The 27,321-nt window shown below is 54.7% G+C and overlaps 6 protein-coding genes across 6 annotated transcripts; 3 read left to right on the top strand and 3 right to left on the bottom strand.

The window, feature by feature from the left end:
* Nucleotides 1-4: 4 nt before the first annotated feature.
* KVR01_006685 (uncharacterized protein) lies at nucleotides 5-3,340 on the top strand (the record flags this gene model as incomplete). The annotated part of the gene is made up of 3 exons (XM_044781893.1): nucleotides 5-1,562; nucleotides 1,662-2,741; nucleotides 2,814-3,340. The coding sequence occupies 3 exons, from the start codon at nucleotides 5-7 to the stop codon at nucleotides 3,338-3,340; spliced, it is 3,165 nt and encodes a 1,054-aa protein (XP_044644116.1).
* A 1,129-nt stretch (nucleotides 3,341-4,469) lies between these two features.
* Nucleotides 4,470-10,109, bottom strand: KVR01_006650 (uncharacterized protein). The gene is made up of 4 exons (XM_044794992.1): nucleotides 9,404-10,109; nucleotides 9,093-9,336; nucleotides 5,419-9,035; nucleotides 4,470-5,351 (listed from the first exon to the last, which is right to left on the bottom strand). The coding sequence occupies exons 1-4, from the start codon at nucleotides 9,716-9,718 to the stop codon at nucleotides 4,788-4,790; spliced, it is 4,740 nt and encodes a 1,579-aa protein (XP_044644081.1). The 5' UTR covers nucleotides 9,719-10,109; the 3' UTR covers nucleotides 4,470-4,787.
* Nucleotides 10,110-11,576: 1,467 nt separating this feature from the next.
* Nucleotides 11,577-14,006, top strand: KVR01_006923 (uncharacterized protein; the record flags this gene model as incomplete). The annotated part of the gene is made up of 5 exons (XM_044792004.1): nucleotides 11,577-11,696; nucleotides 11,767-11,869; nucleotides 11,933-12,166; nucleotides 12,226-13,345; nucleotides 13,400-14,006. The coding sequence occupies 5 exons, from the start codon at nucleotides 11,577-11,579 to the stop codon at nucleotides 14,004-14,006; spliced, it is 2,184 nt and encodes a 727-aa protein (XP_044644354.1).
* A 975-nt stretch (nucleotides 14,007-14,981) lies between these two features.
* Nucleotides 14,982-16,591, top strand: KVR01_006791 (uncharacterized protein; the record flags this gene model as incomplete). The annotated part of the gene is made up of 2 exons (XM_044785676.1): nucleotides 14,982-15,499; nucleotides 15,634-16,591. 2 exons carry the CDS (start codon nucleotides 14,982-14,984, stop codon nucleotides 16,589-16,591), a joined length of 1,476 nt encoding a protein of 491 aa, XP_044644222.1.
* Nucleotides 16,592-17,588: 997 nt separating this feature from the next.
* Nucleotides 17,589-19,592, bottom strand: KVR01_006611 (uncharacterized protein). Its single transcript, XM_044790141.1, has 6 exons — nucleotides 19,242-19,592; nucleotides 19,110-19,173; nucleotides 18,828-19,016; nucleotides 18,636-18,666; nucleotides 17,758-18,564; nucleotides 17,589-17,695 (listed from the first exon to the last, which is right to left on the bottom strand). The coding sequence occupies exons 1-5, from the start codon at nucleotides 19,419-19,421 to the stop codon at nucleotides 18,132-18,134; spliced, it is 897 nt and encodes a 298-aa protein (XP_044644042.1). The 5' UTR covers nucleotides 19,422-19,592; the 3' UTR covers nucleotides 17,589-17,695; nucleotides 17,758-18,131.
* Nucleotides 19,593-21,280: 1,688 nt separating this feature from the next.
* On the bottom strand, nucleotides 21,281-26,697 carry KVR01_006709 (uncharacterized protein). Its single transcript, XM_044786842.1, has 3 exons — nucleotides 23,741-26,697; nucleotides 22,355-23,686; nucleotides 21,281-22,286 (listed from the first exon to the last, which is right to left on the bottom strand). The coding sequence occupies exons 1-3, from the start codon at nucleotides 24,767-24,769 to the stop codon at nucleotides 21,909-21,911; spliced, it is 2,739 nt and encodes a 912-aa protein (XP_044644140.1). The 5' UTR covers nucleotides 24,770-26,697; the 3' UTR covers nucleotides 21,281-21,908.
* Between the last annotated feature and the right edge of the window lie 624 nt (nucleotides 26,698-27,321).

Below are 27,321 nucleotides of genomic sequence, written 5' to 3'. Positions count from 1 at the left end.
TGCGATGGCCAGACGGCAGCAACAGCCAGCAGGCGGGGAAGATGATAGCTCCTGCCTCAAAAACCGACCCGCACAGCCAAACTCAGATGATGGTGGCGAGTCGAGGGTCGCCCCTACCCTTTTTCCCAGCCACCAAACACGTCCGCTCTTCAGCAGTCTCGAGGAAGCACACAACCGCATAACGCGAACGCAATCGACCAGCATTTCCAAGAACGCCACTGACGATACTGCGAGCAGTAGCAGCAGTGGCGACGACATTCTCCTCGGGGACATGCGGCGCCTTTCTCCCGTCGACGCAAGAGCAATCTATACCAATGTCGGCTACCCCGTGACACGCGCCTTTAGCCGCAGTGTGACGGATGGAGTCAATCGCACGGTCGACGAGCCAGCCCTGGTTCCTTCGCCCCTGCTCGTCCAGAAGGAGCTCGATCGTGATCTGCGGAAGAACAACATCTTCGATTGCTCACCGTCTTCCAGGACAGCGCCCGTCGTCTGGCAGGGCTCAGGCGAGCCAAGGAAGGATGCACCAACACGATTTCCAGAGGCTCAAGCGTTCGCAGAGGCGAACACTTCAAACCGGCCCCCGCCGTACTCTCCCAAGAGCAAGCTGTATCACGCCATTGGCTCACACGGCCCCGTCGCTCAAGACCCTCATGCTGCTGTATGCAACCTCCTGCCTCACCGACCGCGGGAAATCAAGACAGGCACCATTTGGGGCCGTCCTTCTGAGGAGGGGGTCCGGTCACCGCCCCAGATTGCACTTCCAGACGACCCTCCATTTCATCTCACCAACCATTCTGCTGCCTCGTCCCAGCTGAGAACCTCCAAAGCCGTGCTGCGGGTCATGAATCCATCTCCATTGCCGCAGTGGCCCTTTCCCAATCGGATTCCGTGTCTTGGTGACAGTCAGGATGGTCGTGTCTGTGTTAATAGTGGTCTTGGAGTGGCATCCAGCGTCGAACATGATGCAGATCCCGGCATCGGATCAGAGAGCGACGCGCCCAAAATGCCCCCTGCTCACATGCACTCTGCACGACAAAACGAGCCACACAGCCAAAGCCCTGTCAGCAGTAATAAGTCATCTGTTTTCGATGGTGGGATGACAGAGCGCTCTGAAGAAGACCCATTCCACTATGACAGCGTGTTCTTGCGCCCCTCACGAGAGCGCGAGGTCTCTGCTTACCTGCACCAAGTCAGTGGTTTTGAATGTGGAAGCACGGCAATCATTTGCTCGCCGGATGGCTCTCCTTTGAGGACTTCTCAACGAAATCTGGACAAGAGATCACAGTCTCCCGTAGCGCAGACAACGATGCTAGACCGTCAAGTGTCACCACTCTGCCAGCAGCAGCATCAGCGTGCAGCTTTAGGCAATGCTGAACTGAGAAAGCAAGCGGAAAACTTCTTTGAGCCTGGTGCAATTGATCCTGGATGGGCTGTAGGGAGCCCTGATATTGTTAGGGTGCCTGTCAGGGAGAGAGTCCAGTCCAAGCAGAGGCGGAGCATGGGAGAACAACACTTGGATGCCAAAGGGACCATGTCGAGCTTGGTCTTGGAGGGCCTTCGTGGGTGTGAGGAGCAGAACCGGCTCCCAACTGGAAATACTGAAGGATAGGAAACTGAGTATTCTGGTCTTGGAGGACGGTCTGGGCCTGATTTAGGAGCTGGTGTTGGCCTGAATTTCAACACACACGTCGGCACCAATGGTTTCAAGCAGTGTGGAAGCTCCATCGCCAACTTCTCTGACTACGAAGCTCTGTCTGACGCAGCCTCAACGAACGGTGTCATTCCAAGCTCTCCCACAGCTCACCCAGCAGGTGGTTTTCGGCCTCCCACGGGTCCATTTCACCAGCAGCCTCACGTCATCCACCCCCCAGTCAAGAACAACAAACCCCAGGACCTTCGGTATCGCAAGCACAACATCAACCAGGCACCTGTGCCAGTCTTTGTCCCTGAACAGCGTTTTCACAGGGTCAATGGCTTATTTCAGGATAGTTCAAGGCCTGCTGCCCAGGTTCCCTCGGCTAGTAACGTCCCAGATCAGAATTGGCACCAGATCTCTTGCCCAAGTGCAACTCGAGCCCCGTTTCGCAAAGGAAACAGCAAGCGGACGTTTCGTCATGACTTTACGCTCCACCAGGCCATGTCGCCCCGTCATCCCTTCAGCGAGCTCCAGTCGGACGACAGCTCTCTTCACGAGTTGCAGCCTGTCACCTCACAGCCTGATAAGAGCCGGCCAAGTACTTCAGGCGAGCTTTGGGATTCTCCGCCCAGACCTGATCCAAACAGGGAGCGAAGCCTCCAGCCTGATACAACAAGCCGACAGCGCCAAAACCCCTTCCGGCCAAACCAGCTAATGATTCCTGTCACTCATCTGTCGAGCCCCGCAAAAATGGCACAGGCCCACCTCTACAATCGCAACCGTGGTGATAGCATTGACTCGGGCGAATCTATTAGCCTCATGGGCTCCGGCCAGTTCGAGCTGATCCCCCTCGAGGTGGCGCAGCAGAGACAGGCTGTCCGCCGTGCAAGCGGCCAAGAGGACCAGACACTTACTGGGCGCGCACGCCTCGAGTCGATGAAAAACCCAAGCTGTAATACTAATGCCAGCCAGTTCGGCTCTCAAATTGAGACCCCGGCTCCTGCCATGGCGCCTACCACTCGCAAGGTCTCGCGTTTCGTATCTCGTGGGTTTGCTCAAGCCTCCAGTCCTCTTTCAGCACGGGACGGCAACGATGCTAATGGTAAGAATTTCTACAGTAAATTTTAAAAAGTCTATGCGAAACCTCAAGAGCAAATTTGGCTAATCTTGAAAGATCCCCTGGTTCCTGGTGACGATACTCTTCCGACCGTCAGCACAACCACCGGATCTGATCTGACAATCACCACAATTCGGCAGCGGGATGGTACTCAGTATCGCATATTCTCCCCCTCCCCGCTTCTTTATCCCTGGGACCGTCTTCATCGTCGCAATGCGGCCCAGAAGTCGACCGATCGTTCCCTGCAACGCATCACTGGACAGGGTTTCAGCAGTCTTGGCAACATGGAGCGCGGTGCAGTTCATCAACGCCTCTGCGATGCTGATTTCTGGCTCTCTGAAGATGCTCAGGCGAGAAGGCATTCGTTTTTTTTAATTGTTGCCTTGCTCTCCATTTTCCCTTTCGTTTCGCCTATTGCCCTCTGTGGCGGCTTCAACAGCGCGCTCTCGTGGCACACCGGCGGCGAGGTCGACCATTTTAGCAGGAATCAGAGGCGTTTCCTGATGGTGGAATCCATCACTGCCTTGTTTGCTGTTATTGCAATTATTGTCTTCGTTGTTATCAAGCACGGGCGCCACCACTAAATAGCCGCGCTCTGATCGTTTCCTCGCCACGACAGCTGCGATGCGAGACAGAACAGGTGACACAGACACTGCCAGAGGCCGCCTCCCAACTGGTTACTTCTTTATTCCGACCAGCTGGACTTCGCCTTTGTTCTCTTCTGCATTTCTCGCCGAAAATTATCCCACTAACCGACCTTTCAACTGCAGCCACCCTCCGGCGAACTGAAGCTGGTGCGGGGCATCCGACTGCTGGCATATACTCACTTCGTTATCTCTGGCGTACGAAGTGTTATGTCTCATCTCTCCTTACAATTTCCTCGAAGATGGCGTCGCGCGGAAAGACCGATTGTGCTGCACACAAAGGATCCAGTTTGATATGGCTCATCACGATACTGCAGCCAACGACAGGAAGGGATGCAATCGAATACTCGCTTTGTTCTGTTCTTTAAACTGCGTTCTTCTCTCTTTGAAGCATGTTGGATCCGACATTTCTATCGTTACCTCTAATTTCTCGGGTCTTGATTCATGGACATATGTCATAGCAGGGCGTTTAAAGACGGAACGGTCAACATGCACGGCAGACGCGGTGCACTCGATCTCGACTTCTTCATGACTCTTTCACGCGAGTCTCGGATTAAACCTTGGAATCGGTCTCCTGTTGCCACAGATGGGCACCTGGGGCACAAGCCGTCCGCTCTTGGCCTGGATGGCCGTTGGTGGACCAACCTGCCTGCAAGGCGTGAATTTGTTTTGTGTATCTCGATCCGCCCGACATTATTAGGAGCTTGCGGATATTTGGACAGGATGGAAAAGTCTTTCTTGATTTGGATTCCTGACTACATCCCACCCACCAGGTTGTCGGTTGGTTTTCAATGTATGTATCTGTCTAAATTTGTAGTAACTATACCACCACGTTGGTGACAACCATCACGTTGAAATGGCATTCATGAAAAGGTGTACACAATCACACATGAATCAAAACCCCTTGTAAAAGCAATATTGTGCCTTGGTGGGTGCCCGCGCTCTGACATGTGCTGACATTGCGAAATCCAAACCAAGCAACGCGAGATCGTAGGCTACAGGGCGGGGTGCACTGTTTTTCTCAACCCCTATATCATTGCGAGCAAATCACTTTGTGCATATGTATAGATGTACAGGTGCCCCTCTCCCCTCATAAAATAACAAACTTGAGCACTCCTTGTTTTATGAAGAGTAACTATGTTTGAAGAAGGATTACGCCTCCGTCGTTTGGAAATTGTTGTCTATATCATCAGACTGGTCATTCTTCTCAGGCAACGTTATTCTCCGAACGAGAAGCCATGTGTTTGGGCCTCGATAAATCCACGCAGCTTTTCACGCAAGAGTTGGAGGGAAACCTCCAAGCAATCGGGTCCATTTGTAGTGGACCAACCCATCGCCCCGGGCCGAGCCCCCGGGGGGGGGGGGGTGGCGACCCAAAAAGAAAATTCTATTGCCCAAAGACAATCCGTCTCAATCGGTCCTTCTCCCCACTTTCCTCGCACATTCCGCGAAATACACCTCTCCCGCCGTCCCGCTCCCAAAGGTCCCGGGGTGTGCCGTACTCGGCCACGCGGCCATCTCCAAGCACGAGAATCCTGTCAAAGTCGGCGATTGTAGACAGTCTGTGCGCGATGACGACAAGGGTCGCGTCCGTAAACTCCTCGCGTATTGACCGCTGGATTAGGGCATCGGTTGCCATATCGACGGCGCTGGTTGCCTCATCAAGGACCAATACTTTAGGTTTTCCCACGATGGCGCGTGCCAAACAGAGCAGCTGACGCTGGCCCTGCGAGAGGTTCAGGCCACCTTCGGATATGGGCGATGTGAGGTCATTGAACACGTTAGAGTTTCCGTTGACGGTGTCGGTCGACGAGGACGGAACGGGCGTCACAGTCCCCCCAGTGCCGCTGATGAGGTGCACCCGCTCAAGAGAGTCACGGAGCTCAGCATCGTCGTGTTGCTGAAAGGGGTCGAGGTTGGAGCGAACGGTGCCTGAGAAAAGAACAGGGTCCTGGAAGATCAAGGTTAGCACTTGAGCGCGTTACGGTGAGTGAGATTCTAAGATGTGTATCGCTCACCTGAGGGATGATGGCGAGCCGCGACCGCAGATCATGAAGCTTGATCTTCGAAATGTCCAAGCCATCAATATGAATGGTTCCTGACCTCGCCTCCAAGAACCGGAAAAGGGCCAGAGTCAGAGAACTCTTGCCTGCGCCCGTTCTTCCGACAACGCCAATCCGCTCGTTAGTCTTGACGCTGAAACTGAGACCCTTGAGCACAGGCGGCAGGTCCGGCGCGTAGCCAACAACAAGATCGTCAACATCAATGCTGCCTCCGGTCGGCCACGCAGCGGGTGGGCTGGACCCTTCGAGAGTCTCGGTTGGAAGTTCGGTGTACTCGACGATCCTCTCTGCAGCGTTCATGTTCAGTTCCAGGTTGGCATATAATCGAATGGTCCAAACAACGCAGTTGGAGAACTCCAGCGCAAAGGCCAGCGCAAACCCGGCTAGAGCAGCGTCGATTCCAGGCGTCAACAATATGAGGAGTGAGACGATGACTGCGAACATGGAGCCGACAAGGGCCATGCGCCACCCCATCCACCTATTGAACAGCCACAGGTGCCAAGTTGCGGTATCATAGTCATCGATCTTCTTAAACATCCTCTCGACGTAGTTCTGGGCCTTATCGAAGCCCCGTATGGTAGCCACACCGGTGAGGGCTGAACCAAACTGCTCGAAGACGGGAGATTTCGCATTGCTCTCGAGCCTTTTGGCAGGCCTCGCCCCGTCGAGGTACAGCAGCGCAAAGCGCAGGCAAGCGAGCAAGAGCACAAATGCAGACAGGACGAGGTAGGGCGACACAAAAACTGAGGCCACAATGACCCCAATTAATTGAAGCAGTGAGCTACCGCCGAAGGAGATGGAATTGGCGAGCTGAGAGTCGATGATATGGAAGTCGGCTGTGAAGCGGTTGAGGATGCGGCCGACTGGCACGGTATCAAGCCACCGGAGCGGCGCTCGAAGGATAACGAAGTTGAGCTTGGCGAAGAGCTCGCGTGATGCCCTGATCGATCCTGTATAAGTGTAGTAAAACTTGAAAGTGGCGACACAGGCGGTTGATATCGCTAGCGCAACATATATGCCGAGATAAAAGTTGAGATCATGGTGTCCACCAGCAGCCTGCATTGAAGGTGGGATATGGGCGTGGGGGTGCACATCGACAGACTGCTGCAGGGAGACGGCATAGGCAAACCCGTGGTCGTTGGAGGCGTTCGCGTGGAATGTGTTGACCGACTCCGACTCTTCGTAACTACCTGTCCAAATGCGTAGCCACCAACTGCGCCCTAACGCGAGGGTTTGGTTCAGGAGGAATATAGACACACAAGTTCCCCAGAACCAGAAACCGCCCGAATTCTTCAGATATACACTGTAGACGTGTGTCTTGATTGCGCCCTGCTCAAGCTTTTCGTCCTCGACGAACTTGCGAGGGTCGTTGTCTTGCTTGGAGAGGATTTTCTTTAAAGTGTTCCCATCAGCCTCGTCTTCTCCTTCTGACTCCTCGTCAGATGGCTCGTGCGAGTTGACTGCTGTGGCGTTCTCGTCCTCACGGATCTCCGCTTCGGTCTGTTCGTGGCTCTTGATAAGGTCGAGCGTACCATCACTTTGGAGCTCTGACAAGAGGCCAGCATGCAAGACCTTACCGTCACCCAGCTCAACGAGATACTTGGTCTTATCCTGACAGAGCGCGACGTGGTGCGTAACTAGTATTCTGGTCCGGCCGGCTGCCAGTTCTCCCGTGAGGCATTGCTCAAAGATATGGCGTCCAACATGAGCATCGACAGCCGAGAAGATATCGTCGAAAACAAGGATGCCTGCTCTTGAGTAGATAGCCCTCGCAAGTGTCACCCTCCACTTTTGTCCCCCGCTGAGGTTGATACCATTGGCACCAATTTCCGTTTGCTCACCATCAGAAAGCATGTCCAGGTCCTTCTTGAGAGCGCATACCTCGATGGTCTTCTGATACCTCTCTTCGTCATGCGGCAGCCCGAATTCAATGTTATCTCGGATGCTCGCATTTTCAATCCATGGGATTTGCGCAACGTAGGCGATCGCCTCAGGTATGATCCAATTCGCCTTGGTGGCCTTGCTGTCCTTTCGGTCCTTGAGAGCTGGTGGTCTGGGAAGCGAGACACTCCCGGATAAGACATCGACCTCTCCAAGGATTCCTGCCAGCATCAAGGATTTGCCGGTCCCGGTCTTTCCAGAGATGACACTAAGTTCGCCTTTCGGAAATGTCACGGTAACATCGCGGAGTACAAACCTCTCGTCGGCGTCCAACTTTTCATCCGCTGGCCAAGCGATGGAGGCGCCGTCGAAAATGACCTCCTCAGATTCCTTTGTGTTCTTTTGGATCTCGGGGGAGTCCAGGTACTCCTCAATCCGCTTCACAGAAGTCCATGCATCCAGAACGTCGGTCGTGAGCTCAGGGATGATAGAAAGAGTAACCTCGAGCGCCCGGAACACCCCAAGACTGACAAATGCCACAGAGGGTAGCAGGGTTCCGTACAATGCGGCGTAGACGGCCAAAGAGGCAGCCGCTAAAGCAATCGGACTGGTAACCCAACAGCCGAGTAAGGCAGTGTCATTTGCAAAGACGTCCCAGACGGACTTGAGTTCCTTTTCCCGTATAGCAGAGATTTTCCTCTCCCACTCTGGCTCGAGGGCAGAGAATTTGATCTGTCGTATGCCTTGAAGAGCTTCGTTGACGATGCCGAGCTTCTCGTCGCGCACCTTCATCAGTTGGTCTTGAGCCGCGGCATAACGCTTCGAGAAGTATATATTCACGGGCATGATGGCGACCATAGTGGAGAATCCGGCAAGGAGGGCCTTCCATCCGAGCAACGAGACGAGGAAGGCCAGGGAGACGAGGAGCTTGAACAGGCTACCCGGGAACAGGTTTTGGAAGGACATGAAGTCAGATACGCGCTTGGCGTCGACCCCAATCAGGTTGACCACAGCCTGCTTGCTCTTTTTGAGAGCCTCAGCCTCATCCTCAACGACTTCGGGGACTTCTGGTCGGTCAGTCGCTGTCGATTCGGGAACGGGCCCTGCAATGACAGGCGCGGTGCCGTCGGCAGTCTCAGCGGCCTTCTTGTTGCTGGATCTCCCACTTCCTTTGACGTCCTTCTTACGCATGCTCTTTTCAAATATCAAGGCGCTCACCTGCCCGCGGACAGGAATAGCCAGTTCCGCAAATGATAGCCAAAATACATGGCTTTCGATCCAAGCCTGCGCGACAATCACGATACCAAGCCACAACACCCACATGTAGACACTCAGTGAGAAGTTCTCCTGGTCACCCCCTTTCTCAAGGATTCGAAGAAGCTGCAGAATGACCCACTGGGGCCCGAAGTTGAGGAAGGATGTGATGAGGGTGAGAAGCCACTGCTTGGCGAGGGCCATCTTGTGGGCGAGAATGATGGCCAGCCATAGTTTCCGTTTCGAGGCGCGCCTCTTCCAGTCGGCGGACAACTCAGAAGCCCGGGTGAAATGGTCTGGCCGAGGCAGATCGTCGAGGTCGAGCCGGTTCCGCTTACTGGCCATCTTCAGTAGATAGGCCGGCCAGCCCCAGGTGAAGCGGTCGAGAGCAGTGGATGTGTACATCCGATCAATGGGCTTTCCATCCCTGTCAAAAACTAAACCATTGCTGTCAGCCCGGAATTCCTCTTTCGTGTCGTAATTGTTCCACTCACTCTCAGGTCTTCGAGGGATACACAAACTAGCGACTGATAAACCAAGGGCTGCGAGGATTTCCAGGATGCGCATGGCGAAACGGACCGGATGGTGGGCCAACAGCTGCTCGAACACGGCTGTGCCCTGCACAAGAAGAATGACGAAGAGGATGAGACAGGAAAAAAACAAGTAAAGGCCCAGATTGTAAGCCTGGACTGTCTTCCTGCACGAAGCGACGGCGACGGCCTGCCACAGCAGCAGCATCTTCGCACACATGCCAGTCAGCACTGGATATCTGGAGGTGGGGTTATACAGGACGCAGTATGCTCACCGAAGCGCCTGCACCTAGCCAATCCTGGAGGAAAAGACCATCGTGGCCAGGTGGAAGAGTTGCAAGCACGGCCGTGGCGATGCCGGTGCTGCAAGCCAGAGCGGCAAAGAGCAAGATGAGGGTCTTTGGGAGCCTGGCGGAATAGGCTGCGACGGATTCGGGGGTAGCTTTACCATCCTCGTCTTCGTAGGTATCCTGCCTGGGCTGGCGGGCTGTGAGATGCAGAGTTAGAGTGAAGAGGGCGGGGATCGACACCAGACCAATGATTCCGAGGCCGGTCGCAACCGCCACCACCATGGAAGAGTCGTGGTGCATCTCGACTCGGTGTGTGATGGCAGTGAGGTTGGGGCGTGTGGGAGTTGGAGGTGAGATTTGTCTGCTCAATGTGCACCAACGCCTTGCTTTATTTGATCTTGGGGGCCGGGCTGTTGAGGAGGATTAGGCGATGGCATGGGTCCGATGTTCCCCGTTCTGGATAGGCAAGAGCACGCAAGCGTTCCCGCCTGGTAGACGCGGAGGCCCAGATAAGAAGGCGAAGCCGTGGACTAGTTAAGTACTCGGTAGGCAAAAAGGCCACTCGCAGAGGAAACCAGTCTCTCACTCGAGAGACTGGGCCGGCTGAGCTGAAGAAATAAGGAAATCGAAAGAGGGGCGACGAGAAGCTACCTCTGTCTCCCTCCCTCTCTCCCTCCCCCCTCCCCTTGTCTGTCTGTCTGTCTGTCTGGCGGAGGTGAGCAAGGCGATGATGACACTGCCGGTCGACTCACTTGCGGCCGCGGGCCGTATACCTTGGCACCTAGGCAAGCAAGTGTGTGAGCGGCTCTGCAGGGAGGCAGGCAACGTTGACTCACGCCGGGAAATGGCATGGCACATGATGGCAGGCAGACAGGCTGACAGGGGCGGCACAAGATTGGAGGTGCTTCCTTAGCTGCAGAATCCCACTGCTGCAGGGCTGCTGTGCGGTGAGCAAGCCTGGCAAGACCAAGGGTCCTGGTGCCGGTGGGTTGATAGCTAGCCGAGAGGGGATAGTGGCATAGTAGATGCTAGGATTCTAGGTGGCGGCCTTGGGGACGGTCAGACGGGTGGACGTGGCCGGACCCGGGCCTGCCCTTGAAGCCTGGCGACCGGGGCACCGGCGAGACAGCGGCCTTCAGTCACGGCAGCTCGAGAGGGGGAGGGGTGGTAAGCAACGGGCCGTTTCGAGGTCCGGTCTGGGAGAGCAGTCCAGCCAGCTGCCAGCCTTACAACGCAAGAATATTGAAACATGCTGATGATCAGTAGTGGGAGAGGAGTATGCTGGCAGGCTGGCAGGCTGGCAGGCTGGCAGGCTGGGGCCGCCCGAGACAATTCGAAACAGCACTTGGGTGTGCAGAGGTAGCTAGACTGGGCACAGAAACGTTGCCGTTTCTATCCCAGCTTTCTCAGGCGGCCGTTGCGCCACCATCTTTCCCGCCTGTTACCGTGGTAGGCAGGTGGTAGGCAGGCAGGCAGGCAGGCAGGTGCTGACCTAGCCACCTGGGTCGCCCTACCCACCTGCCACCGCAGCAGACGAGCAAGGGGACAGACATAGCCAGGCTTGCCAGGCTACCCGGCCAGCCAACAGCTTCCCACCCACCACCACCCTCTTGCCCAGGCACGGAGCACTCGCCCGCGTGCCAGCGGCACCACCCTACCACTGCCTTCCAAGGTTCGCAGCACAGCACCTGTTTGGAAACCGAGATCCGATCCGATCTGATCTGATCCGCAACAGGACAAGACAACCTGGGAGGCAAGACAGGCCCAAGTCCACCTCGTCCAGGCCGAGCCCACATGCCCGCTACAGATACCGCCCTCCCTCCCCCATTCAATCACCTTCACCTTCACCTCTGCCCGCGCGCAGAGACGCACCAAGCTACAGCTACCCTGGACCCCAAGCAGCAGGCGTCCAGTCCGAGGGCACGAGAGAGACATAGGCTGCCTACCTAGCCTACCCTAACCTACTCCCAGCAGCAGGCTCAGACTGCTCGCCGGACCGAGCCTCCAGTCGCGTCAGGGCACCGCCTCCACTCTGCAACGACGCGCCCTGACGAGTCCTGACGAGCCCTGACGAGCCCTGACGAGCCCAGCCCGGCCCAGCCCAGCCCTCCACCACTCGTGATCCACCGCTCGATACTCCCATCGAGCACATGCCACCATGAAGAGCACTCCCTTGATCATCAACTGGCATGATCAAAATGCCCCAATATATTCTGCCCATTTCGAGCCAGCAGGCAAGGGCCGTCTAGCAACTGCTGGTGGAGATTCCAACGTCAGGGTACGCCGCCCCCTCCTCGCCACATCCCCCATCCTCCTCCACCCCCAGCATCTTGGCTGACCTCACGTAGCTCTGGCAGGTCGAGAGGGACGGAGAGGACAGGAAGGTCGAGTACCTGGCCACCCTCTCCAAGCACACACAGGCCGTCAATGTTGTCCGCTGGTCTCCGAAAAGTACTTACTTCCTTGTCCCCCCGCACACACCAGCCGACGAGCTTCTGACGAGACCGTTCTCAGGCGAAACCCTGGCCTCCGCCGGCGATGATGGGAACGTCATCATATGGGTGCCCTCCGAGTCCAGCAATCCGGCCTTTGGCAGCGATGGCTTCGATGACAAGGAGAGCTGGCGCACAAAGCACATGTGTCGGTCATCTGGCTCCGAGATATACGACCTGGCATGGTCCCCAGATGGCTCGTACTTCATCATTGGGAGCATGGACAACGTCGCGAGGATATACAATGCTGCTACCGGTGAGGGATACCGCTCGGGGTCCTGTCTCCCTCGGCCGAGCTAACGGGCTGCGCGACAGGTACGCTGATACGCCAGATCGCCGAGCACAACCACTATGTCCAAGGCGTGGCATGGGACCCTCTGAACGAGTATATTGCGACCCAGTCATCTGACCGCTCCGTGCACGTTTACTCCCTGAGGACCAAGGACGGCCAGTATACGTTGAGCAGTGAAACCGACAAGTGTCCCAAGATTGCAAGTCACATGAAGTCTGACCTGCCCCCACGCCGCATCTCCTCCAGCAGCCCGGCGCCCCCCGACTTTGGCCACCGCGCCCAGCTGTCTGTCATCGATGCCGTGCCCTCCGTTGGCCCCGGCCTAACATCTGGTGCGTCGGTCGGGTCACCGGTGCCGTCCGCCCCTGGCACGCCCACCTCGGTCGCTCTCCCTATGAATCCGCCCAGCGTCATCAGCCACAGTCGAAGGTCCTCTTTCTCTTCGTCCCGTCGATCCGTCTCTCCGGCCCCCTCGATGCCCCTGCCTGCCGTCATGCCGATGGAAGCTTCGCCTAAGCCCATCCCAACAAGCACCAACGTCAAGAATGCTAGTCTCTATGCCAACGAGACCCTGACCTCTTTCTTCCGGAGGCTGGCCTTCACGCCAGACGGCAGTCTATTGCTGACACCGGCCGGGCAATACTCGTCACAGCAGACATCAACAGATGGGAAACCACACTACGAAGTTGTCAACACCGTGTACATCTACACAAGGGGCGGTATCAACAAACCCCCAACGGCACATCTGCCCGGGCACAAGAAGCCGTCCGTCTGTGTGCGTTGCTCGCCAATATTCTATGCCCTCAGGACGTCCCCACCTGCCACAAAGCACATTACCATCGATACATCCTCGTCAGAGGAACCAATCCCATCGTTACCAGAACCACTCTCAAAGCCGTCCCCTGCGACGTCTGTCATGGATCCACCACCACCACCGTCCTCCGAGCCCATGGGTAGAAGTCTTAGCACCGCTTCGGAGACAACGTCCACCTCAGCAGGACCGAAGGCGGCTTTCGCACTTCCGTATAGGATGGTGTATGCCGTGGCAACGCAGGATTCGGTCTTCATCTATGACACCCAGCAGCAAACCCCCATCTGCATCGTCAGTAATCTACATTGTGCCACTTTTACAGACCTTGCATGGTAAGATCTTGCAGTTGCTCCTTTTCAATATAGGCATTTACTAATTGACCACAGGGCGGCCGACGGCACGACCTTGTTCATCACGTCGTCAGATGGATTCTGCTCGACAGTCTCGTTCGCACCCACAGACCTTGGTGAGGTCTACAAGGGCGACATCTCCGCACACAGGCGCCGTCAGGACAACCCGGACCCTGTGGCAACGCCATCACAGAACACTCCTGTTCCAACACCAACTTCTCAGTTTGCGCCACCATCGCCATTCCCCAACGGCTCCCAACATCGGCATCGTGACTCCACGAGCTCCTTCGCGGCACCGTCCCCTCCGCCGGCAGCGGCTTTTGCCAACCAGCGGCCATCATCCCCCACCCGATCCAATTCTACCTCATCCGTCATTACGCAGAGCTCGACAGCACCCCCGCCACCAGGACCGCCTACCCTCGTTGCAGGTAGTGTGCCTGGCCTGACCGCCACCAATTCTGGCAAGGTGACCGGGGTGCCTATTGCAACTCCACCTGAAACCCCTCGGAGCACGGCTGGTAGTGTAGCCGGCACAAAGAGGGACCAGAGCGAGAGCGAAAAGGAGGATTCGGGGTCGCAGCCCAAAAAGAGAAGGGTCGCACCCACGTTGGTCAGCGGGCCCGCCACTGACCCGAAGCCTTGAAGGGATGTCCGTAATCATCGGGAGCCTTCACAATTTTTCCCAAGCAGGAAGCCGTTACGTGATCATCGGGGCGTCAACTGAAATAGCTGCTTCGGAAGCCTAGCAGAGCATGCGGTGGTGAGATGATGGTAATTCTTTGTTTATCTCGAGGGTAAAGCCCGTGAGCCCTTCCTCTTCAGCTTCAAGAGCTTCCACAGGTCAACAACCTGGCGTCGGGCCCCAACCCACGAAATTAAGATGCAGAACACGCGGAGCACAATCGCCTAGCGGTTGCTTTTAATTTACATTTGGCCGGGCGATAGGAGTGCGGATTTATGTTTTGATGAAACGGAAAGCATCACGTGTAATGCAAATCCTGGCAGAATACGCGGCAGTATAGTCCGGGCACATGTACGCCTGAGGCGTATCACGAGCGATTTTGGCGCGTTGAATTTCCTCCTCGTCTTTTCCGCACAAACCAGTGATGGTTGCCCTTGATCCTAACCGAGACATGCAATTCAAACCTATCTCCGGCTGGTCAAGGGCATGGTGGAACGAACCTTGCTTTGCCAGCCAACCTATGGACAAAACCAATGGAAGCATAGGCTAAATATAGGCAGGCATGCTATCCAACAACAAGAACCACAGAGGCTGGTTCATGTTTGCATTCTAGGGTTTTACCCTGACACGCAGGTGGAACCCTTCCCCAAGTCCCAAAGAGCCAACCCCCGCCCCCGCATTGTTCATATTCGCACTTATATGGCGGGTAAATACTCCGTGGGATTTCTTGGGACCTCCATGACGCTGGAAATCCCAGAGCCAAGCTCAAGCTCACGTGGCCGAATGTCAGTCCTTGTTGGGGCCCTGCTATTGAGGAATCGACGAGATCGACGACCATTGGCAAACGACGGGTGTTTTCCGCAATGGCGACGGGTTTGTCCTGACAGAGCTGGGCGTTGATAGTCAGTCGCTACCAAAGACACAGCAGCTCACAAGATGAGTTCGCCTCCACGGAAGAAGAGAGTGAACTCCGGGTTCGTGTCCAACCCGTTCGTCAAGAAGCGTAATCTGGAGTGGTCCATATCCCCGCCGCGTCCCCTCCAAAATGCCGACCGTGGGCCTAGTGAAGCAGAAGGCCCACGAACCGGAGCCCATCCACCTACGCAACTTGCAGACGAACAAAGTAGCGCAGGGAGATGCCTCCAAGACGACCCTCAGAAACCACGGGACGGGCTCTCAGCATCCGCAGCCATCGAGAATAACACAGTCAAGGTGACCGACCACCTCGACTGGTTTTCCAGCCTTCTCACAAAGGCTACCCTTCAGCCCTTCCCAGAAGGCCAACCCCGCCTCGCCATACCAGCATACCGGTCTCTGTATAACAATTCCTTCCAGTCCTCAGCCGGCGCCCATTTTGTCGTAACGCAGCACGATCATCCAGTTGCCGGACCCCACTACGATCTCAGGCTGCAGATCAATAAGGACTCATCGTGCTCCTGGGCGGTCATGTACGGGTGCGTATGTCTCATGGTGTTGTGTCTGGCTCAGTGCCTCAAGTGAGGCAACCCAACATACCAAACGAAAGTGCTCAGTATTTACGCCGCGACGCCTTGATAACCAGTCATGCCTTGACTAACAAAGAAGTCAGCCTCCCAGGAGATCCAAACTCGCGAGGCCGTACGGGGCGTGCGACGGGCGCGGGTGTACTCCGCTATGCAATAGAGACGCGGGTTCATTGTCTCTGGAACCACCTGATCGAAACAGCTGGCTCGCACACGGGCAGCCTTCTGGTGTGGGACACCGGATCGTATGAGGTCCTGCCGCCGCGGCAGACCGATCACGCCCCAGCGGACTCTCAAGAGGGGAGCTCGGACGCCGGCGAAGAGGAAGATGGCTGGGCAAAACTCACCCAACAGGAGAAGCTCGCCGCGGCTTTTTCCTCGCGCAAGATAAGACTGCGACTAAATGGCTCGAGACTTCCTCGGGGCTACGCCGTGAACATGCGCCTAACGAAGGACGAGGATGCCGCTGGGCGCGCCAAGGCGGCCAGGCCTGCAGGCACACGGAAGAAGAGGGGTGGGAAAGCGCCTCCGAAGAAGGCGCCGGAGGCGAGCAGTGAGAGTGATGGATCTGGCCCTGACACGAGGCCAGACCGCGAAGATGGAGAGGAGGAGGAGTTCAACGACGATTCCACAGCTGCGGGCAAGCATGTCGAAGGCATCTCTGGGGCGGAAAGAGAGCTTCGTGAGCTCGAGAATGCCGAGACCCGCAGGACAAACGCGTACTCTGGGGCTGTCAACTCTATTGGAAGTGTGTACCAGCGCCAGTGGTTCTTGTCTATAGATAGAGAGGAATGTGGGTTCGTGAGAACAAAGAAGGATGGAAGGGTGTGGTGGCAGCGGCAGCGGCAGCGGCGTGGTGAACCGTCAGTAGAGGACGAACAAGAAAATGACCAGGTTAAAGGCAGGCTTCAGTGGCCTTTCTACGTACGCGGCCCTGACCACGAGAGGAGTATCGTGACCGGTCGGCTTGGGGCCGATATACTGAGGGACGAAGGTGTTATTGGTTTCGTTCGGAGGAAAGGGTGGAGGCCTATCCTTGGGTGACGCACAAGGCCAGATTAGGCCTTTTCCAATGAGAACGGATATTCGCACAGGAATAAACGGCTGGTACACAGGTACAAATGCCCACCTGGGCTGCAGCCAATCAGAGGGCTCCATTCAACCTCCCCCGACTATACACACCACCCACACACACCACCTATACACACCACCCACCCTAAGGTACACACACTACCTATATAAAGTACTTTTTATACTCTTATATAAATTTATTAATTCTTTTTTATTTATTAAATAAAACTTTTTTATTAAAAACTTTATATAAAAGTTTTTAAATTATTAATTAATTATTAATATTATAAATTAATTTAAAAGTATAAACTTTTATTAATAATAAAAAATAATAATAAATTATTAAATTAAAAGTTATAATAAAAGATTAGAAATTAAGGGTTAATATATAGAGTTAATAAGTGTGAATTTTGGTTTTATATAGTGAGTGGGTAGTGCAAATTAAGATTGGCGCACTGGGGGGCATTTGTACCTGTGTACCAGCCGCTTTTTCCTGTGCGAATATCCGTTCTCTTTCCAATAATTTCCCTAAGCCATTAGTAATCGTCAGCTTTAGCCATTGCTGAGTAGGATACAGTAGATACGGACTGGGATGGTGTCAAAGCCGAAGGTAGGTTTTGCGCTGACCACATGCAAGGATTGTAGAGTCTGTGGGCGCCGGAGGAAGTCGAGTTCGGGGACATGGGAATAAACTCCAGAGATAGAACTACCCACTGCCTCAGAGACAAGCTACAAAGTACTGTGTATGTCAGCTGGGACAACAACAACGAAGACGCTGCTCGGGGTCCAAATAGAGGATCAAGTCAAACTTGTCCAATCGGCCAAATCAAATCGGCGGCAAGTACCGATGTCTTCACATTTAAATCACACCAGTTGATGTTCCTGGCTTGCGGTAATGAAATCACGGTGCATGTCCATGTGCTTCGATGTTGAACACCTTTTATTTTGCATATGGAGTGGGGATGAGCCCTGAAGACCGACTGACGCGGCGCAAGTGCCTCGCTGGAACTTTAATTATTATCTACCTAGGTATTTGCCTCTCCGGGCACATAATAGAGCTGCGGCATCAGCGAAATGCTATGATAGTTTCAGTAAGTGTGAGCTCTTAGGGACTCGCAATACTCCACAGATATACGTACATCTACAATGTCACGTCGACATTTGAACGTCCTTCTCTTGTACTGGCCCAGTGACAGCATCCCCACGTTGGCTCCTGAAGTCGTCTGCCACCTCATCAAGTGACGTTGTTGTGCTCGTAACAAACAATTGCCCAGTGTTGAGTAGGAAAACATGGGTCGTAGACAGTTGTCTTCATATATGGCCACCACTATCCTTGCTCATAGTTTCAACCCATGCTCAGAATTACTTGTAATTGTGACTTGCAACATTCTTTCAATCCCCTCGCTGTGATCCTTTGATTTGTACACGATCTCCGTCGCATTCTCACACCAACAACCCACGCCGATCTTCCTTAAACTCATACCATGACATGTAAAGTCCACAGAATTGTCCCCTAATTCGGGCTGATCGCTGGATGATACTGCTGCTGATGACCAATAGGCTGGCCCTGGGCCTCGTGACTTCCCATGTGAGGACCTGGGACCTGTCCCACTGCGGGCTGCTGATAGATCACGCCCTGCTGCTGCTGTGGATAGTAAGAGGTAGGCTGCACAACGGCAGCCGCGGCGGTGGCTGGCGGCGGCTGGTACATCTGCTGACTCTGCACCGGACTTGGTGTAGCCACAGCCGTCGGGTATGAGCTGGCATACTGTGGGCGGGGCGAGACGTTCTGCAATGGCTGAGGTTTCTCGCCGTGGACAGGACCGGCGGCTGGGAAGCCAGATTCCTCGCCGGACTCGGGGGAGATCGGCCTATTGTGAAGACCCGCTGAGCGGTGCCTGTGCATCATGACGGAGTGCACGGACAATGAAACGATGAAGAGGATGCTTGCCTCAGATATGAGTCTTTTGCTTCTCGAGAAGGATGATTGTAGGATGGGTGGTGAGGTATCACTTACAATTCTATTCCGCCCACCCCAGCCGCGGCACCTGCAACATTAAGAATCAGCTTTATCTCAACACAGGAAGAGTAGGCCACGAAGTGGTCATAGCATGCATGTCTTGAAACCTGCAGCCCCTGGGGTCTTTGTTATATAGGCTCAAAATGGTGTACGCGCAAAGGGGAAAGATCGTATCCAGAAGCTGCTTACATAGACACCCTGCAATCATCATGTCGGTTCCGCTGAGGTCATAAGTTGTGCAAGTAACATAATAATCGCCAACGCATACAGTGTTTCCCCCAGCAATGAAACCTGCTACCTGGGAAGCTAGGAGGGCGAAGGAGGCGATCCAGAAGACCATTCCAAAAATGTCCAAGGCCAAGATCGCCCAATAATTATCTGCAGTATTTGGGCAAAGAGATCAGTAGTTGACACGAGGGAGAAGAATAGGGTGTCTGGCTGAGAATCCAAGATGTGCAAGTGTCCACTTACAAACAACTGCTGGGCCAAACTTTGCAATAATAGAGTAGACTGTGATGATGAGAGTGGCGACGGCCTGGTTCACTACGAGGTCAGATCCGTCTAGTGTTTTCAACCGTACTTAGTAGTCATAATAGAACCCACAGTGAATACACTCAAGGCAATGCCGGCAGCGCTGTAATAGATAAGCGAATAGGCACAGAGACCCAGGACGACCACAGCCAGGATGAGCTGGACGAAGCGCAAGGCGATGAACCCTTTTGGGTAGTTGGGTACGTGTTGTCGACCCGCAGGGCGGTGAGGCGAATACTTGCTTCTGCTCATCGTAACTGGTTTCTGAGGCAACAAACGGGGACGAACCAATAAGACTGAGGTCCCCTACTTCTCAAATTTGTTCAGAAGTGCACTCGGGAGATAGTTGATAGCCCTCAAGCAGATATACTGTTATTATAGGCCCGCTTGTTTCATGAAAGAGTTTTCGAGGCAGAGAAGAGCAGAAACAGACACAGGTTTTGTGCTCGAGGTGTCATGGGGAACATAGCCCTTTCTATATAAGTCCACCACCCTTAGGCCTTAACAATGCGCCTGTGAGCCTCAGCTTGATCATTGGATAGCCTAGACCACATTCGGATGAGAGGCTTGTATTGGGATCCCACAGGCCCCTTCTGGCAATTTGCGTGGTGGCTCAACCATTGGTGAGAAACCTATGTGCTCGGGCTGAGACATAGCCTGCCAGCTTGATCCTCAAAAGAACCTATCATACCATGCCGTGAGGGCGGGCACCATGTTGGTCGCCTCAAGGCTGAATGGTGTCTCACGCTGATTCGCCCGGGCAGCGAAGCCCGCAGAGCAGCGGGGATGCGGCTGAAAGTGAGCTCCGATGGACGGCGTGCTGAAGGCTTTATTTATACACATTTTCCAACTAGTTTTATCCTCATTCCATACATGTTTAAAGCTATATATAAAACCTAGGCATAATAATAAATACTTAGAAAACTAATATTTAAAAGAAAGATAATATTTATAAATAATTATATTTAAATGTTAAGTTTGAAATATTTAATATTATATAAAAATAAATATATTATTTTATTAATTAAAATATAAAAAAATGTATTTATTAAAAATTATAAATTTAAAACTCATATAATATAATTAAAGTATATATACTCATTAAGTAATAAAATAAAGTAATTTGTAATAGGGTTTATAATTAGACACTTATTAGTTTAAATAGTCTAAATTACTTTTTTTCTATTAGGAGCTGGTCAGCCCGAGTCGTCCGTACCCGTTCTCAGAAGACTCATCAACCTACCAAGCAAGGCCTCTCTATCTTTGCACACCTCTAGATGGTATTAAAATTAACGAGCAGTAGTGTATCTTGTGAGTTTGTAGGAGAAGATGCCGATTGGCCCGACGCGCTTCTCTGGTTGACCAAGCTCCAGACCGCTCTCCCGCACCTTGTGCGACTCGATCAGGCGGCATGCCCTTCAGCTGCCACCTGATCTAGCGAGTGACTCGACAGAAAAAGCCGGAAGTGGTCACACCTCGAGTTGAACTTGCCCTTTTTTGCCGGGACGCCACGGCCCGTTCCCGACATGGCGCAAGTTACTCGGTACCCATGACTGACTATTGAATGCTATAATAGATACCTAGGTACGTAGCTGACCATTGTCCAAGAGATCCGTCCCTACAGCCTCCTGGACTTTTAAACTTGGAATCCAAGGTATTCCCAACGCGCAGATGGCTTGTTAAGACGAGATGACCGGAGACAAAGGAGCCTAGGCCAGTAGCAGTGCTCGAACACGTGGAGACATCTGCAAATACACTAATCAGCAAAGTCAGCAAAGTCGGAATTTTCTTCTTTCTTCTTCATTTTCGTTTTGTGCCGGCAGCTCGTACCTCTCTCGAGTTTGTATCATATCCGCCTGAGGACGAGGCTGAGCCGGTACCATGTCTCAAGCCATCTCTCAGGCCGGGGCTGAGATGGGGCCGATTGAAGCGAATGCTCAGTCCTGAGGCTGATCTTGATAGACCTCCCTCCCAGTCTTTCCGCTTCCAGGTCAAGCGGGGCCCGTGTTCCATGGAGATTTCGCCCCAGTGCAAGAGACCGTATTGGGCTGATTGGGAGGTCCTCTAAGCCGTGCTTATCTTACAAAATCCACAGAGCTGCACCCTGACGTCAGAGCACCCATCAGTCAGTCATCCACTGATCGGTCATCACAGGCATCTTCCATAGAGACACTGAGGTAAAAGCTTCTTAATATTGCCTGCGGAAGACAACTACGAACAATCAGCTGCGTTTCCTCGTCGTCTTGCACCCGCCCCCCTCTTTGACCGACCATCATCCGGATCTGTCTTGAGTAGAAAAAGAAAATACGTATTTACATGCCCATCTATAAAACATCTCCCCTGTTCCCCCATGGTGGCATATATATGTACAGTGATCGAGTGTCAGGTAGTACAATGTTCCGTGAACTCATAGGAACCATTCCTCAAGGACAAAGCGTCCTGAAGGTGCCAGAGCGTAATCTGGAGAGAACGCCACAGCCGTGCCACATTATGATGAAAACAGTGAAGTTATTAACTGAAAGCCTCGCGCTCCTCCGGTCTGGCAACGCCATGAGCCGAGATGCTCATGTTGGTGGGAGGCTCAGTTGAAAGCAGGAGCGAGGAAATGGAGAGCCGGGTATCAAAGCGCACAAAACATGCTGACGTTGAGCTCCGTGGATCAAGTGACGAAGCTGGGCAACGTAGGCCCAGTGCCCACCGGAGCTAACGCTTGTCTCACTAAACATCGCAGTTCCAATACTAAGAGAAGTCTTCGTCTGCCGAACCCAACTGGCCGATGCGTTGGACAAGCTCCTTGGTCTCGCGGGCGATCTCAAACGCGATGGGCGGCAGCGTCTGTGTCCACATGCGCCACTCGCGGTCGCGCTCATCCTTGCCATCAGCAGCCAGGTCCTGGCCGCGCTCGCCAGCCTCCATCAGACGCTGCTGGGAATCGGCGAGACGTCCGATCATGTCGCCGTTGCCAGATGCCTCAGTCTCGGAGATGACCTTGCCCACGGTCTCAACAATGGAGCGAATCAGGGGTTCAATTCGGCTAATGTCAGCGGCGCCTCGAATCAAACCGACGAGGCTTTGGATGGTCTGCACCAAGATGGCAGTCTGGTCATCAAGATATACCTATTTCAGCCTTGTCAGCGAGGCAGGTCCTGATAATGTGGTCGGCGGGAGTGGGTTCATGGACTCACCTTCAGATCCTCGGTCCTGGAGTCAACCCGGCGCATACCGTACCCGTTCGACGCGGGCGGGAACCCATTCCCATTCGACTTATTGTACGTTTCGACCGATTCGCGCGGTGAGTTCACTGGGCTGTACGCAGATGAGTCCATGCTGGATCTCCTCCCGAGGCCCTGGAAAGGGGGTGGAGGGGGCAGTTCCTGTGGGTAGGGATCTTGCTGGTAGGCGCTCTGTATGGATTGCGACTTGGCCGTTCGAGGGGAGAAGACGCCGACAGAGCCTACCGGGGTCGCTGTGCCATCATCCTCCTCCTCGAGCTCTCCGTCGGGAGTGACCCGGATCTTGACAGCGCGCAGCAGGTCGACTATTGCGCCAACGAGGTTTGAAGCCGCGGCGTCAAGAACGGATATAGGTGACATGCCAGCTGATGTCGCAAAAGTCTTGGCAGCAGTGATTAAGTTGTTCGCCATCGAAGAGACGCGGCTCTTGAGCTGCTTCCGCTGTTGTTGCGATTGGTCGTTGTTTGATGGCGAGGCGTCGATATCCTTAGTGATGCGCCGCACGCTCATAACAACGGATTTCATGGAATCGATGACCTTATCTGGCTCTTCCACACGGGCACGCCTGAGCAACTCGTCGATGGCAACCTGGAACTTGGTGACGTGGACGTCCTTAACAAGTCCAGATTCATCAGTAAAGCCCTTTTCACGGACGTATCGGCCAGCGTCTTGATCGACAGGCATGCTCATGGACGAAGATCGCATGCTGCGCAACTGGGTCCTTGCCCTGGCATAACGGTTGCGCCAGTCCTTGACTTCCAGCTCCAGGGTCTCGATCGTCTTCTCGAGTTCACCTTGCTTGGCCCAAGAAGAGCCGCTCTGCGCGGACAGCATCTTCATCTCCCGCAGAAACTCCTGGGCTTCCCGCCTGACTTGCATGGTCGTTTGCCGCTGCTCCTCAAGCGCTGATCGCAGTTCTTCATTCTCTCGTACCAGCTCGGGATCGTTCCGACCAGAACCAATCTCTGAGACGGAGGATCGGGCCTCCTCGATTTCGTCGCGAAGTTGTCGGGTCTCGTTGGAATGCTCCTCCCTAAGACGGTCGATCTGCTCCTTTAAAGAGTCGTTCAGGTTCTGGGCGTCTGCAAGCTGACTTTCCAGTCCTAAACGCATGTTCGACAGCTCCGTCTTCTCAGCATTAGCCGCAGTGGATCTCGACCGCTCGCCGTCAAGTATCTCGTTCATCGCTTCATCTTTTTTTCTTAACTGGTCTTCCATGTTATCCAGCTTTTCACGTAGCTCTCGTAATTGTATCTCGTAGTCGTCCATGATTCGTTTGTCATTCTGTCGCTTCTGATTAGATTCGCTCATGAGAACTGGTTCACGGCCTTTACTTACTTCTGACGGAACATCGCTCTGGTCTCTTCCACCGAGTGCGTAAGCGTCCTGTGCTTGATCGTCTTCAGGTCCTTCATCGTCCTCCTCGAGCATGGTGCTCTTGTTCGGTATTATCGTATTGCTCTGAAATTGTTTCGGGGTTGGGCGATCGTAGCCATTAGAGGGCATGCTGGGGGAAGGGGGGATATCGTACCCATCAACGATGGATCCAGCCCCGCGTATGGAACTAGCATTGCTAGGCTGTCTTCTCCCCATGCCGCGTGGGGGATACCCGCCCATCGGAGTCCCAGCTCTACTAGGAGCTCTTGTCGAGACTGGACTCGACAATCGCGGGATGTCGCCGGCCACGAAGCGCGGGTATCTTCGCTCCAGTTCGCAGAAGACATCTGTGGCGAGATCGCGGAAGCGAGGAGGGCCGAGCGAGGAGAGCTTCTGCCGGGCCTGGTTTCGCTTCGGGTGGAAGGTGTCCTCTGGGATCAGGTAGGGTGGTGGGCCGACATTGGGTGGTGCATTTGGAGGCCGACGGCTGAAGGCCTGCCGTCGCAGCAACTCGTCGAACACATCGGTACTGAGTTCGAGAAATTGAACCCCGGTAAGCCGCTGCAGCTTGTCGCGAGCCTTGTTCGCAGGAGGATTTGGCTTGCCGTCGCGCGACGTCTGCGATAGATAGCGCTTCAATGCCACGTAGTGTTCCCCTAATACTGCTTCAACGTTCACCTCTCGCCCGCTGCGGCCGCTTTCGCTTCTCGCGTAGAGATCAGTAGCTGTGCTCGATCGACCGACAGAAGGTGGCGGCGAGGGCCCGCCGGCACTCCTTGGACCTGGTGGGAAACCACCGTTCATTGGGCCGTTTGGTCCCCCTCCTCCGGAATATGGTGGTGATGCTAGTTGACCCTGCTCTAGGAGTGGGTTGGGACCTCGAGGTGCGTTTGGGTAAGGACCATCGTTGTTCATTTCTGTTCCAGTCGGCCAGATTGTACCTGCTGTAGACACCGGGGATAATGGGGGGTTGGCGCGAGCAGCAAGCATAGTTCGTCAGGCGGTGGCTCGGTCGAAAAGAGTCTGGTCTCTAGGTCTCAGGCCGGCCGGGGTGGGTGCACCAGGTGGTTCAGTCCCCTGCGGCCAAAACGATTGCAAACAGTATGGGGTTGACGGTCTTTTGGAAGGGGGGAAGGCCACTTGGGCTGCACATTCGCAGACGGCGATGGTCGCCGTTGCCGTCAGCTGTGGTGTATAGTGTGGTGTAGGAATGCAGAATGCGGGACGAAGCCGCGCTCCGATTCACCCCGTTGCCCGCGTCGCAAAAGTGGGCAGGCAGCTGAGGCTGGGTGACTGTTTAAGCAGGAATCCGAAACGTCAACCCGGCCGGGCAAGGATGCAACGCCCCAATTAGGGAGATCTGTCTCGGAGCGGGAGGGATGGGGTCGGTGGCTGCAGCCCAAGGCGTGACCGGGCGGTAAGATAGTTGGCCGTCTGTGCCCGCTCGAGGTTAACAAAGGCGATCACGGGGGATTTTAAGTTGGCCGTCCTAGCAGCAGCCTCGTCCGTCTTGGCCTGATGGTGCGATGCTGGATTAGGTGTGTGGGGGACGTTGTCGACGCCAAAGTCAAAAACAGAGCCGCCGTTTCGCCGCTGTGACAAAGGTTGGCAATGCAACACGGGGGGTGGATGTTGCGGGCTTAAAGGTTAAATAGGGCTGAAGCGAGGCCAGATGTTGACTGAGTCGAGGTCGAGCGACCAAAAACAACATTCGCTCCTGGCGTGCCAACTTTTGGATGCTTGGCCGTAGGTTTCCCCGTTGGATAGACCACGCTGACACGACGAGTCCAGGCGCACTTTTGGAGTGGACGGAGTTCCCCTGGCCGTCGGGGCGCACAATGGATATCGGATGATTTGACTGTGCTCGAATCCTCGCGGGTGGCGGGTCGCTGACCTCGGAGCTCGTGCAAGACGCAGATGGAGGCGGCGGCGGCAGCGACCAAGCTGCTACCAGAAGCGAATCGGTTGCAGTGTGGGGCCCAGGTCGTTGTGAAGGCAAGGTCGTGGGCAAGAAAGAGGTCGGGAATCTTTAGGGGGCTTATCGAAAGTCGGTATGGATTCGAATTATTATGACTAGGCGGGCAGGTGAGAGTGGCCGTTGCACTGTCATATGCATCTGCTTGACTCGATCTTGGTCGAATCGGACTGGCGGCAGGCGACAGCGATTGGCGACTGGCGACTGGCGGCGGCGCGTCTAGGAGGAGTCGATGTCGAGCTCGAGCTCGAAAAGAGACGAAGCAGACGCGGCGGCTCGTGTGCGAGGGCGAGGGCGAGAGCGTGGCTTGTCTCGGGAGCTCGTGCTGAGGGACGAGCAGAGCACAAGCGCAACACCGAGTACAGCAAAGGAGAAGTGGCCAGGGTTGGGTTTAAGCGAGTGAGCGGTCGAGAGATATTCCACGCATCAGCTACTACCTATGCGTACAAGGCATGAACAAAGAGGGGGGGGGCAAAAGGAGCGTCGAGAAGAGTCTGAAGAAAGCGGAAGAGGGGGAAAAAAGAGGTGTCTCCCTAGCCCGGACTGAACGATTTGAGGATCGATAAGGACAAGGACGGACTTGCAGAAGTTTCCGCAATTAAAAAAAAAAAGACCACCACCACAGATGCAGCCAGACGGAGATGGTGAGCTGGTTGCTTGAAGAGTGCTTTTACTGTTGGACTGGCTCCTCCCTCTTTGGCCGTGATGGCTGCTTGTAACCCCCCTGGCTAGACCGGATTGTGCCTGGCAGCGTCGGATTTCATTTGATTAGCAGCGAATCCTAGGCTCCAATTCGAATGTCCTGTACACCACCATCTAGGTACCCAGATACCTGGGTACCTCGGTCTCCAGGCCTGTATTCCGTACCGCTCGCTGCTTCGATGGCATCGATGGTTGCGCCCGTGGTACCTGCCAGCCAGCCCGCCCGCCAGCCCGCCAGTTCAAGCAATTTCTCCCCAAGGACGGTTGCTTGGCAGTGCCTAGACATGCTTGCAAGGTGGAATAAAGGAGGCCCTGCCAGAAGTTGGCGGCGGCGGCCTGGACGCATGGAAGCGACGGTGGGAAGGAGGCCTTTCCCGGCGCCTTCAGCAGCGACAGGGGAGCGACCCACCAATCATGAGGCGTGTGCTGGACGTCCCCAATCTCCAGCATGCCATGCACCCCCCTGATCCACCCCCTGGCCCACTGCTATACAGTGAACCCGGGACGGACCAAAGGCGTGGGGCACCACCCAGGCCATCGACGCGCCGTGCAGTCGCCTTCTGGCAGGTACGGACCTACGGAGTACACTACATACAGTACCTAGGTGCCCTTTGACAACCATTGACGGCTTGAGCCAGGTACAGGGAGGCAGTACTGATCGGTCATGCACAGGCACGCGAGTTTGTCCCCACGTGAAAGAGGCCGATAGAGGCCGTCACGGTGTGAATACCATGTGTCCTCTGCATCTGTGCCTGCCGATCCACCGGTCTCGACCGCGAGGACGGGGGCCAAGGAGACTTGGGAGATGAAGTCACGGCAGCCCAGCGGTGGTGCTTGCCTGTGTGTCGGCCTCCGTCTGCTGCTC

The sequence above is a fragment of the Diaporthe batatas genome (assembly GCF_019321695.1).
Source record: "Diaporthe batatas strain CRI 302-4 chromosome Unknown Contig00007, whole genome shotgun sequence".
Classification (NCBI taxonomy): Eukaryota; Fungi; Ascomycota; class Sordariomycetes; order Diaporthales; family Diaporthaceae; genus Diaporthe; species Diaporthe batatas.
This window is presented reverse-complemented; position numbering and strand designations above follow the sequence as displayed.

What these genes read in the sequence shown, in the direction of transcription:
- KVR01_006709 (XM_044786842.1), bottom strand. Translation starts at nt 24,769, where the DNA reads ATGCTTGCTGCTCGCGCCAACCCCCCATTATCCCCGGTGTCTACAGCA. An exon ending in AGAGCGATGTTCCGTCAGAA is followed by an intron (nt 23,687 to 23,740) that starts GTAAGTAAAGGC and finishes CAGAAGCGACAG; the next exon opens with AATGACAAACGAATCATGGA. An exon ending in CCAGGACCGAGGATCTGAAG is followed by an intron (nt 22,287 to 22,354) that starts GTGAGTCCATGA and finishes AGGCTGAAATAG; the next exon opens with GTATATCTTGATGACCAGAC.
- KVR01_006611 (XM_044790141.1), bottom strand. Translation starts at nt 19,421, where the DNA reads ATGAGCAGAAGCAAGTATTCGCCTCACCGCCCTGCGGGTCGACAACAC. An exon ending in TTGCCTTGAGTGTATTCACT is followed by an intron (nt 19,174 to 19,241) that starts GTGGGTTCTATT and finishes GTAGTGAACCAG; the next exon opens with GCCGTCGCCACTCTCATCAT. An exon ending in GATGATTGCAGGGTGTCTAT is followed by an intron (nt 18,667 to 18,827) that starts GTAAGCAGCTTC and finishes TTAATGTTGCAG; the next exon opens with GTGCCGCGGCTGGGGTGGGC.
- KVR01_006650 (XM_044794992.1), bottom strand. Translation starts at nt 9,718, where the DNA reads ATGCACCACGACTCTTCCATGGTGGTGGCGGTTGCGACCGGCCTCGGA. An exon ending in TATCCCTCGAAGACCTGAGA is followed by an intron (nt 9,036 to 9,092) that starts GTGAGTGGAACA and finishes GCAATGGTTTAG; the next exon opens with TTTTTGACAGGGATGGAAAG. An exon ending in GGCTCGCCATCATCCCTCAG is followed by an intron (nt 5,352 to 5,418) that starts GTGAGCGATACA and finishes TTGATCTTCCAG; the next exon opens with GACCCTGTTCTTTTCTCAGG.